The sequence below is a fragment of the Oratosquilla oratoria genome, chromosome 14 (genome assembly GCF_046742065.1).
Source record: "Oratosquilla oratoria isolate Oo_2021 chromosome 14, ASM4674206v1, whole genome shotgun sequence".
Lineage (NCBI taxonomy): Eukaryota > Metazoa > Arthropoda > Malacostraca > Stomatopoda > Squillidae > Oratosquilla > Oratosquilla oratoria.
Genome location: NC_134790.1, coordinates 40,132,851 through 40,147,850, shown reverse-complemented (window position 1 = coordinate 40,147,850; position 15,000 = coordinate 40,132,851). Strand labels below are relative to the sequence as shown.

Below are 15,000 nucleotides of genomic sequence, written 5' to 3'. Positions count from 1 at the left end.
CGTGATGGTGATGTGTGAGTGTTGTCTTATATGGTGACATGCCTCTCCCTTTCGATAGGTGACTCATGTCACCTGATATAAAGGTAAATGGAAGGGGGTGGCGAGAAACATATACAAAATTGCAGCGTGTTATGATACTTATGCGAAGTTCACCGTGTGCTGATGGAAAGTGAACGGTGGAAGTGAAATGAATGTATCATAACGTAAGACGCCGATCACCAAGGCCTGGTAACATCAATAAGAGAAATCACAAACGTTACCGGGGGGTAATGACACATGGGTTTTATATAATGCCGAAATGATACTGTCTGTCTCTAGCGAGGTATAACTGAACACACGATACTATTGTCAGAGCAAGGTGGGAAGGTGTTGGACTCATGTCTGTGAGAAACAAGTATTCTCTTGTCACTTCACTGTTCATATGACCATGAGTCACTTTGTATCTCTTTACTGTGATATTCACTGTTTATATGACCATGAGTCACTTTGTATGTGAGATTCACTGGTTATATGAATGCTACTGGAGTTTGTTGATGTAATTATTTGGATTACATTTAAGAAACTACCACCCCTTGGTGAAGTGTCATTAAGAAAAATTGTAACTGATGAAACACACATGCATATACATACATATATATATATATATATGTATATATATATATATACTGTATATATATATATATATGTGTGTGTACATATATATATATATATATGTATATGTATATATATATGTATATATATATAGATAGATAGATAGATAGATAGATAGATAACAAGAGTATAATAGGGAATAAAGTGTATCATATTAGGTGATATAAGTGCGCATCGGAAGTGAATACATAAAGTGATACGCAAGCGAACAATCTCAGAGGAAGTGAGCATCCAATTTTCACAGGGGTGATTATACATGTCTATGGCAATTGAAGGTCTGCTTCAACCACGTTATATAGGAAGCTAAGGTCGGCAAGAACAGCTTTGAAGCTCAATGAGGACAGAGATTGGGTACGTGAGAAAGGAGTGACCATCGGAGGCTCCGTTTGTGATCTTTTCACTGGATTAGGGCGGGTGGTGCTCTAGGCATTCTTATGAGGATGTATACACATAGTATCCTACCACAAAGGGGGGTTAGGATTATGAGGGTAATGGTGCTCAGTAACAGAAAAAAGTATAGGAGTATTGGCTGGGAGAGGGAGAGGGCACTCAATAGGTCAGAGGGAATATGATTTAACCATGTGACTTTTTTTTTTTTTTTTTTTTTTATTGAAGTGGACAGGGGCTTCGGGGGATAGGGGTTCCGGAAGGGCGGTTATGGGAGTCAGTGTAGTGCTGGGATTATAGGTCAGGATGTTATGATGATGGCATTCAATAGGTCAGAAGGAGTATGATTTAGCCATGTGACATATATATCTTTTTTATTGAAATGGTCAGTGGTCTTGGGGGGATAGATGGGTCCGGGAGGGTGGTTATGGGAGTCAATGTAGTGCTGAAGTTATAGGTCAGGATGTTGTGATGATGGTTAGGGTGGAGACTAGTATCTCTGTAGAAGATTCGGCATGAATCTGCAATGGAGATTGTCCCCTTGATCTTACGTTGTACTGTGGAAGGGTAGTCTTTACAAATAACTGAGAAACTGAGACAAAGGTGGTGCTTGGAAAGAATATTAAGTGTTCCTTGTTGATATGGATATGGTGGAGTTCGTTCTCAGTTGAAATCTGGTATTGGTATCTGTCTAACGTAATTTTATCAGGGTCTATGATTTGGGACAGGTAGGATGGTTTGGTAATGTGGTGGAAACGGAATAGAAAGGCTTACAACGGATTTGCATTGGAGAAAATCTGAAGGAAGCGATGTGTGATAGTCATTACGGTGGTAGGTAGGAGGCTGAGTGAGATGGTTGTGCCATTAAAAGGGTAGCGCGCGCAAACACACACACACACACACACACACACACACACACACACACACACACACACACACACACACACACACACACACACACACACACACACACACACACACACACACACACACGCACACACACACACACACATACACACACACACACACACACACACACACACATACACACACACACACACACACACACACACACACACACACACACACACACACACACACACACAGACACACACACACATACACACACACAGCTCTAACCTCTCATGGCGCTGTGGTTAGAGCTCTGGCCTGCCACTACGGAGGTCCGGGTTCGACTCTCGCCCGGGGCTGAAATAATATCAGTATCGCAGCGCTGAGGGGTGTTACTCCAACTCTCGTGGGCGGGGAGTTGGGTGTGTGTGTGCAAGGTCATAGCATTACCCATAGATCGGACCTACGAGCTCTGAGCTCTCTTCCAGGAGGGAAATAGCTGTCGATCACGAGTCCAACACGTGATCCAAAGACCAAGTGAATACACACACACACACACACACACACACACACACACACACACACACACACACACACACACACACACACACACACACACACACACACACACACACATATATATATATATATATATAATGTATATATATATATGTGTATATATATATATACATATATGTATATATACGTATATATTATATATATATCTATATATATATATATATAGATATATATATATACGTATATGTATATATATACCTATATATACATATATATATATATATATATATATATGTATATGATATATATATACATATATTATATATATACATATATATATATATATGCATATATATATATATATATATATATATATATGTATATATACATATATATGTATATATATAAATATATATATATATATATATGTATATCTAGACATATATATATATATATATAGATATATATATATATAGATATATATATATATATATTGGTGAAGACTGGCAGGAGATTCTCTTTAAGGCATATTCTGTTGAAAACGACATCAAAGAAGCCATTAAATAACTTTCTATATGAGGTCTGAAGCTTTCGAAAAGTAGATTTGTGGTAAGGGGAGAGGGAATGATTAAATTTTCGAAGAGTTATATGAAATAGAACGATTATAATGATGACAAAAATACAAAACACATTAAACACAATACATGAAATTTAAGCAGAAGAAAATAAACATGAAGACATTTCACAGGTATTTCTTCATCTTCAGTTGAAGCGAATAAAATGGAGAACGGAGCACATTTCCATTTACACATACATTACTCCTAGATGAATAATATTACATGGTGTCACTCAGAAAAAATCTGAGAGGTATGGTCCTGCAACTAAAGAAGGAGTGCCTGAAGTACTTTTTTTTTTTTTATCTCTGTTCTTGGTCGGCGCCAGTGATGGCATCCGTGTGAACACGATCCTTCCTGGAATTGTGGAGACGCCCATAATGCCCAAGGAGCTGTTAGAACAACATATAGCTAATACTTTACCTTTGTTGTCCATCAAGAGGCCAGGGAGACCCGAAGGTAAGAGCCATTGGAAATTTTACTTTATTATGCCTAACGTTCCATATTACCTTCCCATCTTTGCCAGCCGTCTCTGACACCTCTCTTTCCACCAAGCTTTATTCATACATCCTCTTCGCTATCTTGATAGTCACACTTTTCACTTGCTTGGACCACCTTGGCAGAACCCTGTCCATTGTTTTTCTATTCAATTAACATATCCTTTGTTCATGTCGCTATCTAATTCTTATTCAGAATTCCTTGCGCTGCGGCACTTACAGAGAGGCCATCGGCACCGATTCTACCCTCCTGCTTACTCCGATACAAAAATACTAGCTCTACCACATCTTTTACTCTCCTGTCTTTTGGCCTCTTTAGCTGCAGCCCTCTTTTCACTCCTGCCACCTCTCTGACACCTGACTGGCTATCGCGCACCACTTCCTCGTTTGCTTCGCCTCACACTACGTCCACCCACAGGTATCTGAATGTTTTGTCCTTCTTTGTCCTGTCACTTTCCCTTCTATTTTGTTTTTATTACCCGTCTCTTCTTTCCACAGAAGTGGCCGAGATGGTGTTGTTCCTCCTCTCCGAGCGTAGCAGCTACATCACTGGTGCAGAGTTCTGCGTTGCTGGAGGCTTATAACTTGCAGCGACAGAACCTCAACGATTTTCGAAAAGGAAAATTCCAAAATTTGTTTGGCAGAGACTTAGAACCCAATCATTAAAAACTTCTTCATGGAAATAATTGCGCACAAAATATCACCTGTAAATCAATTTCAATGTTCAAATATTATGTGAAGTTAACACTCGTGAAATGCATCGGAAATCCTCTCCACTGTTATCTTTTTAAAAGAGGTATTGCTTGTCCAAGTCAAAGAACGAAACATCGGTTGATATGATTTTTAGTATGTTCCATTTGTCCCGAAGGATATTCCTCCAGGAGGACTGGCCGTGTCAAAAGACACCCTCAACCGCACAGCAAAAATATGTGAAACCCATCCTTCAACAATCCGTCCAACCTCAGCACCTAGGGCAGGGGTTCTCAGCCTTGCTTGGCTCATGCACCCCTTTCACCCTTTGTCAGAATGTCATTCCCCCCTCCTTTCCAAGATTGCCTGTTTCAAAAGGTGCATTCTAAATAATATGCAGATATTATCGCACAGCGTAACACTTTTCTAATCCTAAGATTAACCTGGGTCAGCACTGGTATAATTCCAGCCCAGGTGACAGGCCAGATAGGCCAGAGCCTATATCTGCTTTCCTCACTCCGTAAACTTAATGTGGTCACAATTCACCCCCAGAAACCCCAAATTCCCCCCTGGGGGTGAATTTCACCCCTAATGAGAACCCCTGACCTAGGGGATAATGGGTCCACCCAGAGCCAACACTGCTTAAAAAAAAAAAAAAAAATCAATCAATCAATCAATCAATCAATAAAATAAATAAATAAATGAATAAATGAAAAAAAAGTAGATAAAAAAATAAAATAAAGATAAAAATAAAATAAAATAAAATAAAGTAGATAAATAAATAAACAAATAAATAAACAAGTAAATAAATAATAATAATAATGATAATAGTAATAGGTTTAAGAAAGAAAATGCAAAAAACTGGTTTACCAACAGTGGTTAACGAATGAAATACACTTAATATCCATGCAGTTAGTACTGAAACATTTGGTTATTTTAAGAGATTAGATATCTTTATGGCTAGGGATCATTGGTGGTAAGGGACATGGAACTACCTAGTGTAAGCCTTATGGTTTCCTGTAGTGTCCTCCACTCTTGTGTTCTTATGCAATAATGAATAAATGATATAATAAACCAGTAAATGTATGAATGAATAAATAGAATTATTTTTTTCTAAGGTGAAGGAAAAACAGTCGAAGTTGATAGAGAAATTATATTGCATTTTGTTGCGTCTCTTTCTACCTTTGGGGCAATATCACGTCGAAGTACTTTTTTTTATCTGTATTTTGTGAATCTGGTGCATAAATTGATATAATTTTTTGAATGTATAATTTACATAACCTGTCAATCTAGGCTGCCCTGACTGCTCGGTGGCCCGGGTTCGAGATTTGGTGGCGATGGCTGGATGAGTTGTTATTTGTAAGACATCACTGTGAACTAGTGATTCATTTCATCATGATGATAACAACATACATACATACATATACCAAGGCTTTTTCCCCCTTACAAGGGGGATAGCCAAAAAGAAAAAGGCATAAAATCACCTTAGGGTGCTGGTTCGAGAACTTCCAGCCCCTCTTATGCCTTCTCTTTTTCTTTTAGGAATATCCCCTGTGGGGCTACAAGGAGAAGGATGCCTAGTCCCAATCCCCGTCCCTTTCTTCTCGCCTCTTACGATCCAAGTGGAAATACTTGGTGGCAGTATTCTTTTCCCCCACCACAGGGAAGATGATAACAACGATGTGAATAAAAGTTTCATTCAAATGTTACCATGTCGCCTGATGGGGTTGGGGTTTGGGTGGAATAAGAAGAGGCTTGCATCACAGTTGGCGGTCAGCTTTGCTTCCTGCACACGCTGATCATGTGAGGTTCTAGTCCTTCCTACCCTTTACTGGCACAGGAGTATGGCCCTGTTCACACTAATGGTTTGAACTGAGCGGAAACCGCGGCCTTACCACATAGTCAACAAAAAATGCGCGATTGTGTTTGAACGCCTCCGTTGACTTACATTGTAATTGAATTGCAGCGGTTGAAACAGCTATTGTGAATAGCGTCTTAGTAACAGACGAGCTTCGTGATTCATCACTATTGTCTTGGATCACGTTTTGGACAAGTAATCGACAGCTATTACCTTCCTGGATGAGAGCTAAGAATTTATATATGGCCCGATCTATGTGCACTGTTGTGACCTTACACACATTCTCAACTCCTTAACCACCAAAGTTAGAATGTCGTCTCGAATTGCAGTGATTTTTTTTTTAAGTTGGTCTCGAACTCGTATTGTAGAATTAGCGGTCGAAAAGGGTACTACAGCACCGTCGAACAGTGTAACCTTGGTGTTCATGCATATTTTATCAGGATGTTCTTTCTCTTGCAAATGATGTTGTCATCATGATGATAATTCACAATGTTCTGAATGATGGGCTCAGTGTTGCCAACAAGTTGATGTGGTTCAAGAGGCGCCTCTCTGCTCGTTGGGACAGAGATAATTCCTTAACAACCATTCGAAGTTACACAGCTTCATAATCAAAGTAGAGAGACCCAATTTTAGGTAGGTAGAAAGTTGTAAATAGATGGATAAGTATTTATATATTTCTATGTTATACGTTGGTATTGATTAGGAAATCTTTTTTATAGTCTGTGTTTACAATGCTTTATTTTCTTTGGCTTGATTTATTAAAGAGAACGTATTCTATAAGCCTTGAGCTATTTTTTTTTTCGCGTGATAACCTGATATAGCTTTTGCTATAATCACACTACCATCCTTACATCCATTATTGTGATAAAAATGTATAATATGAAACACCATGGAAATGTGGTTTTGGTTAAATACAAGATGTATGTTTTCAGTATTAGGGGTGACTTTAATATAAAAGTCTCTCCTACCCTATCCCCTGCTTTGTCAACATTACAATATAATGCCAATCATCACCTCATTATATACCGAAAAAATAGTCAGAAATTGAAGTAATTTTTTATCATCTACCTCCATTTTCTCGCAAAAGAGTTCATGTAAAATATTAGATGCGCTTTTCCAATGGGTTGTCGTTACATTGCCCTTTATCTTGGTAATATAGGAAGCGGGTGAGGTTAGACCAAGCAAGAAAATGAAGACAGTGATACCACCATTTGTGTCAATAGTACACCTTGATCGACACTGATTGATCACATGTACATTGTCTTCGGGAGGCAAGAGCTTGAAGTCGTCAAAGATGGAAGACCAAAAACCTTCCCTGCTCTAATCAAAGCTGTAAAACGATATAACCAGCAAGAGCGGGCGAAATGGTTGTCACTGGCAGTCCCGCAAGGAAAGACGAGACCCAACATGAATACATGTTACTTCTGCAAGGCTTCGAAGAGTAGAGCGGCTGTCAGGCGACGACGGCTCGATCCTTTCACCTCACGGTCAAAAGAACTTTCTCTGTCTGTCTCTGTCTCAGTCTCAGTCTCAGTCTCAGTCACTGTCTCAGTCGCAGTCGCAGTCACAGTCTCTTTCTCTTTCTCTTTACAAAGGATTACAAAGGAGGAGCATACCAACAGGAGACCTTTTGGTCCATAACTAGGTCGGATGCGAAGAAATCATAATGTAAATAAATAAATAAATAGAAATTATAATATAAATAATAATAAATAGAATAAATAAATGCATAGGTATAGTTAAATAATAAACAAACAGTTAAATAGTAAATAATAATAAATGAAAATCAAGAAAATTATAATAAACAAACAGACAAATAATAACAAACAAACAAATAATATAAAATAAGTGGCAGGCATTACAGCATCTTGCTTAGGTGTTTATTTAAACGAATCTTAAAGCTTTGAACTGAACTACATTGCACTGTCTCTACAGGAAGTTTATTCCATTCATTAACCATACGGCTGGCGAAGTTGCTTCTACCCACTTTCAAATTAAATCTATTTCCTGACAGTTTAAGCCCATTATTTCTTGTCGTACTTTCATTCAGTGTGAAAATTTTGTCATTTTTGATGTTGTCAGTTCCCTTTAGAATCTTAAAGACCTGTATCAAGTCACCTCTAAGTCTACGCTTTTTTTAGGGAAAACAGATTCATATGTTTTAGTCGACTTGCGTATGGTTCATTTTTTATATTCAGAATCAGTTTTGTGGCTCGCCGTTGTACTTTTTCCAATCTGTCAATGTCTTTAATGAGATTCGGTGACCATACGGAAACAGCATATTCCAAATGTGGACGAACTAACGATTTATATAGTTTTTTAATGAGAGATGGACTTTTCAAATCAAAATATCGCGCAATCAGTCCTAGAATCTTATTTGCTTTCTCAGAGGCTGAAATACACTGCTTAGATGATTTGAGATCGTTACTGATAATTACGCCGAGATCCTTTTCACTATTTACTTTTGTTAACGAATTTCCAAATAACTTGTAATCGTACTTATTGTTATTTTTACTTATGTGCATAGCCTTGTATTTACTTGTGTTAGATTTCCTTGGCCACTTTTCAGACCATTGCTGTAATTGATCTAAATCTTGAACATCTAATTAGTTTAAGTGATTATTTACCATTCCGCACAGTTTTGTATATTCAGCAAATTTGGAGATGATATATTTTAGTCCGTGGTCTATATCATTTACTGTATATATACACTAAGAATAGAAGTGGTCCAAGAACGGAACCTTGAGGAACTCCACTTGTAAAAATTTTCCATCTAGAAGTCTTATCATTTAGAACAACTCTGTTTTCGATCATTCAACCAATTACTAGTCCAATCTTAATAGGCTACCACTTATTCCGTGTAAAGCTAATTTAGTAAGTAGTCGTAGGGGACGGTGTCAAAAGCTTTTGCAAAGTCTAGATATATTAAATCTATATTGCTTCTTTTGTCATAATTTGAAATGACTGTGTTGTAGTATTCAAGTAAGTTAGTAACTCAAGAACGTTTTCGTTTGAATCCATGCTGGCTATCATTTATCAAACAGTTACTTTCTAAATGATGTTCGATATCATCTCTGATGATAGTTTCCATAATTTTTCCTACGACTGAAGTCAAGCTTATAGGCCTGTAGTTATTTAGTTTATTTTTGTCACCTTTTTTGAATATAGGAGTAACATTAGCTAGCTTCCATTCTCTTGGGACATCTCCGGATATGACGGATTTCTTGAAAATAATTTCTAATGTAACAACAATCTCATTTTTCATTTCCATTTTTTCTTTTGTTATATTTATCGTAGTAAGTTTACCCTAGACTTTTCACAGGTTTCAGTTTGGAGTTCACTTTGAGGTGTTTCGTTTACGAATACTGAGCTAAAATAGTTGTTTAAGATATAACACATTCCTTCATTTGAATATTCAAGTTGACCGTCAGAAGATAATAGTGGGCCAATATTATTCCTAATAACCTTTTTATCTCTAATGTAACTATAGAATTCTTTGGGATTCTCTTTGGATTTATCAGCGATATTCATTTCGTATTGTAGTTTTCATTTTTTATTGTCTTTTTTAAACCTCTCTGTATTATTACATAACTTTGATAGTCACCAGGTGCACCCGAGCACTTATATTTCTTATAAGCCTGTCTCTTTTTAGCAATACTTTTTTCAGTTTCTTTGTCAAGCCATTTTGGGCGAGCCTGATTTGGGGAACGTCTGTAACGAGATGTAAGTGTTAATCATCTTAGTAAGCGTATTTTGAAATATTTCCCACATCTGATCTACAGGTCTTTCGCTTAATTTAGCCTCCCAATTTGTGAGTTGAAGCTCCTGACGTAGTCCTATGAACTAAGCTTTACTGAAATCAGGTATTTTAGATGCACAAGTATCTATTCTAAAATTCTTTAGCAGTTTGAATCTAAGTTGTGATCGCTGCTTGCAATAGTTTCACCAACTTCTACATCAATTATCATGCCTTCGCGGCTAGTGATCAATAGATCGAGTAAATTTCAAATTTCCATGTCTTGTGTTTTTATTTTATATGCTAAACTAAGTAATTGTCACCAAGAAATTCTATCAAGCGACTACCTATATGGCCATGTTCAAGGGTCATCCAATCAATGTCAGTAGAATTGAAATCATCCATTATCAATAAGTCCTGGTTGCAGAAATTAGACAGTTCTTGAAAAAACAGTTTGTCGTCTGCTAATGATAATGCTTTCGGCCTATATATTACACCTACATTCATTTTTTGTCCATTTGTTTGCATTAATTCTACCCACAAACTATCATGTGCATCTTTTTTCACTTTCTCTAAAACACAGAGCGCCCCCACCTTTCTTGTGATTTCTACATAACGTAAGAACATAAGAATAAAGGAGACTGCAAGAGACCATAAGGCCTACACTAGGCAGCTCCATATCCATCACCACCTGTCATCACCATCCATAAAGTTGTCTAACCGTTTCTTAAAACAACTGATAGTTTCAGCGCTCACTACATGGTTACTAAGTCTATTCCATTCGTTGACCACCCTATTAGTAAACCCATTTTGCCTATTTTTTTCTTGAATCTAAATTTGTTCACTTTAAATTCATTACTGCGAGTCCTGCCCTGTTGTTTTAATATGATGACCATGTTTGCATCACCCTTGTTAAAGTCTTTGATCCACTCGAACACCTCTATTAGATCACCCCGCACTCTGCGTCTTTCCAGAGAGTGTAAGTTAAGGTGCCTAAGCGTCTCCTCGTAAGGCAAATTTCTGAGTCCATGTATCATTTTGGTCCTGATGAAAGTATTTAAATCCCGCAATATTAAATTCAGCTTTAAACTCTCCACCATTTAACCATGTCTCGGTTATTCCTATCATATCGAGAGCTTATGACATAAGCCTATATTTCTTGGAATTTGTTCCTAATACTACATACATTAAAGTACATGGTTTTAAGAAACTCGTAATTATTTCTTTTTGGCACGTTTTGAGTTTCAACATCATGCCTTACATTACATTGTTCTTTATTGACACCTTGCTCTATATTGACGTTTGGTCCTTCATTGACATTCAATGCCTCATGGACATTTGCCCCATCACGGACATCTGGTCCCTCCCGGTCATCCGATTTCTTATATACACCTTGACCCCCTCCGTCACCAAGTCCCACACCGACCACCCGTTCTTCATTAACATTCTGTCCGGCATCACTTCCTAAAAGGATATTCTTTCCTTCGCTGACATTATGTCCTACCGTGATATCTTGTCCTCCACTGTCATTACATCCCATCGTAATATTTTGTCCTCTACTATCATTACATCCAATCGTAATATTTTGTCCTTTGACATTACATACTAATGTGATATTTCGTCCTCTACCTACATTATATCCTAAAATGATATTTTGTCCTACACTGGCATATTGCTCTACATTATTGCTATACCCTACTCTATTTTCCCAATACACTCTATTTTCCCTTTCCTTTGGGTTTCTACTTCAAAAAAGGAACTAATTCATTACAAACTCCCACATTGAGGTTTTTTAAGTACATTTTTGCCTCTGCGAGTAAGATGGATCCCGTCGGAAGCGTAAAGGTCGTGACGCCTGGAAAAAGAGATACCAAGGATCAAGAAAGTGGTATCCCAGTTGTGTGCACAATTGTGATATCCTCTCATTGATCCTTACGGCTCTACTGTTCCAACACGAGCCAGCGCAGATCCTTGGAAGGATTCCACAGACTACGTGACGGCTCCCACGCTCCTTCATCTCTTGAAGGAGGACCATGTAATTCCGAACAAGTTCTTCTGATCTCACCTTACCCACATCATTACTTCTTGTATGACCAATCGTAACCGTGTTCGTCCGCCTTTGCTCCCTGATGGTCTGGGTACAATCGGCGATCCCATGACTCGGTTGACATACAAGCCTGTAACGTCGTTTAGTTTTCCGCTGCAGGATGTCGTCATAGCCTCGCACCATGGAGTTCCCCACCATCAAGAACGCCTGATTTTCAGCCACCTCATCCTCCAGCATAGCAAAGCGATTGGCTAGATTCAGCGGTTGCTCCGCAGGGGACCCGCTTACCGAACGCGGGGTCGACGAACGGGACCCCACGGAATACCATTCGCTCACATCAGTGGCAGAAGGGGAAGAGGTGGAACGCTCTTTGGGTTGTGTGTGGGGTGGGGGTGGGGTGGGGATTCACTCTTCTCACAGAGCGCACTCTTGAGAAGACGAATTTCTTCCTCACACATCCTTAGACGGTCTCCAGGTTCACACAACCTTCACAAGCCGTTTCGCTCCTCCTACGACAATACAAATGGCAAAGAGAAAATGATAAAAAAAAAAAACTGTCACCAAATAAATAAACACACGTAACTTACTCTGCTTACCTTATACTATTATTCCTATCTTTGGATTACAGTAACAGACTACTGTTTTGGTTCGAAGTTACTAGAACACTACAATTTATCTTACAGCTGTAACTGTATAGCGCTATAAGTATACAGTTACAAAAATATAACACGATCAGTTGTCACTATTCGAAGATATAAACTTCACAGGAAGTGATAAACTTAACAAGAGGTATTCGCTAGCTGGTGTCTCAACAGTAATCGAGTTCTCTAGCTAAGGTCACTGAGTAGAGTGTGTTCTCTAGCTGAGGTCACGGAGCAGACTGAGCTGAGGTCACGGAGCAGACTGAGCTGAGGTCACGGAGTAGACTGAAAGTCACGGAGCAGATTGAGCTGAGGTCACGGTTTCTTTCTCTTTCTCTTTCAGCTTCTCTTTCTTTCTCTTTCTCTTTCTCTTTCTCTTTCTCTTTCTCTTTCTCTTTCTCTTTCTCTTTCTCTTTCTCTTTCTCTTTCTCTTTCTCTGTCTTTGCCTCTGCCTCTGTCTTTGTCTTTGTCTCTATCTCTGTTTCTCTCTCTGACTCTCTCTCTCTCTCTCTCTCTCTCTCTCTCTCTCTCTCTCTCTCTCTCTCTCTCTCTCTCTCTCTCTCTCTCTCTCTCTCTCTCTCTCTCTCTCTCTCTGTCTGTCTCTGTCTCCTTCTGTCTCCCCCTCTCTTTGTCTCTATCAAACTCTGTCTCTCTGTCTCTTTGTCTCTCTGTCTTTCTGTCTCTTTCTGTCTCTCTATGTCTCTGTCTCCCTCTGTGTATCTCTATCTCTCTGTCTCTGCCTCTCTCTGCTTCTGTTTGCCTCTGTCTGTCTCTGTCTCTGTCTGTTTCTGTCTGTCTCTTTCTGTCTCTATCTGTCTCCTCCTGTCTCTGTTTCTGTCTGTCTCTGTCTGTCTATGTCTCTTTATTTGTAATTGTCTATCTCTGTCTCTCTCTGTCGGTCTCTGCCTGTCTCTGTCTGTCTCTGTCTCTGTCTGTCCCTGTCTCTGTCTATCCTTGTCTCTGTCAGTCTCTGTCTCTGTCTGTCTCTGTCTCTGTCTCTGTTTGTCTCTGTCTATGTTTGTATCTTTCCGTCTCTTTCTGTCTCTGTCTCTGTCTGTCTCTTTCTGTTTCTATCTTTGTTTGTCTCTGTCCTTCTCTGTCTCTGTCTGTCTCTGTCTCTCTCTGTTTCTGTTTGTCTCTGTCTGCCTCTGTCTTTGCGTCTCTGTATCTGTCTGTCTCTGCCTCTGTCGGTCTCTGTCTACCTCTGTCTCTGGCTCTGTCTGTCTTTGTCTCTGTCTGTCTCTGTCTGACTCTGTCTGTCTTTGCCTCTGTCTGTCTCTGTCTCTGTCTGACTCTGTCTCTTTCTGTGTCTTCCTGTCTCTGTCTCTCTCTGTCAGTCACTGGCTCTGTTTCTTTTTGTCTCTTTCTGTCTCTCTCTGTCTCTGTCTGCCTCTGTCTACGTCTGTCTCTGTCTGTCTCTGTCTGTCTGTCTGTCTGTTTCTCTATCTCTGTCTCTGTCTCTTTCTCTTTCTGTCCCTGTCTTTTTCTGTCTTTGTCTGTCTCTGTCGGTCTCTGTCTCTGTCTCTGTCTGTCTCTGTCCTTGTCTGTCTCTGTCTCTGCCTCTGTTTGTCTTTGTCTCTGTCTCTGCCTGAATCTGTCTTTGTCTTTGTTTTTGTCTTTGTCTTTGTCTTTGTCTTTGTCTTTGTCTGTCTCTGTCTGTCTCTGTTTCTGTTTTTGTCTCTGTCTGTCTCTGTTTCTGTCTGTTTCTGTCTCTGTCTGTTTCTCTCTGTCTCTGTCTCTGTCTCCTTGTGTTTCTCTCTGTCTGTCTCTGTCTGTTTCTGTCTCTGTCTCTCTCTGTCTTTGTCTCTTTCTGTCTTTGTCTCTTTCTGTCTTTGTCTCTGTCTCTTTCTGTCCCTGTCTCTTTCTGTCAGTGTTTCTGTGTCTGTCTCTTTCTGTCTCTGTTCCTTTCTGTCTCTTTCTATCTCTGTCTTTTTCTGTCTTATTCTGTCTCTGTCTCTCTCTGTCTGTCTGTCTATTTGTCTGTCTGTCTGTCTGTCTATTTGTCTGTCTGTCTATCTGTCTGTCTGTCTGTCTGTCTGTCTGTCTCTATCTCTATCTCTGTCTGTCTGTCTCTGTCTGTCTCTGTTGCTGTCTCTGTTTGTCTCTTTTTGTCTCTCTGTCTCTGTCTCTTTCTGTCTGTCTCTGTCTCTGTCTCTGTCTGTCACTGTCTCTTTCTGTCTTTATCGCTTTCTGTCTCTATCTTTCTGTTTATGTCTCTGCCTCTTTCTGTCTTTATCGCTTTCTGTCTCTATCTTTCTGTTTATGTCTCTGCCTCTTTCTGTCTTTGTCTCTGTGCCTGTCTCTGTCTCTGCCTGCCTCTGTCTATGTCTATCTCTGTCTATGTCTGTCTATGTCTATGTCTGTCTCTGTCTCTGACCCTTGTCTAGCATTCCTCTCTCTTCTTTCTCCTCAATACCACCATCATCATCATCATCATCATCGTCCACTTTTAACTTCTCATCCTGCTGCTCTCCTTTTTATCAGCCCATAACTCCCTCCCTTTCGTCT

The 15,000-nt window shown here is 39.3% G+C and overlaps 1 protein-coding gene across 1 annotated transcript in view; it reads left to right on the top strand.

Moving 5' to 3' along the window:
- The window catches only part of LOC143032543 ((3R)-3-hydroxyacyl-CoA dehydrogenase-like), a 22,316-nt gene extending 17,456 nt beyond the window's left edge, over positions 1–4,860 (top strand). Inside the window, exons 5-6 of the mRNA XM_076197412.1 lie at positions 3,352–3,482; positions 4,019–4,860. Coding sequence (XP_076053527.1) covers positions 3,352–3,482; positions 4,019–4,104 — 217 coding nt within the window. The 3' untranslated portion in view covers positions 4,105–4,860. The remainder of the gene's footprint in view (positions 1–3,351; positions 3,483–4,018) is intronic.
- Positions 4,861–15,000: the final 10,140 nt, after the last annotated feature.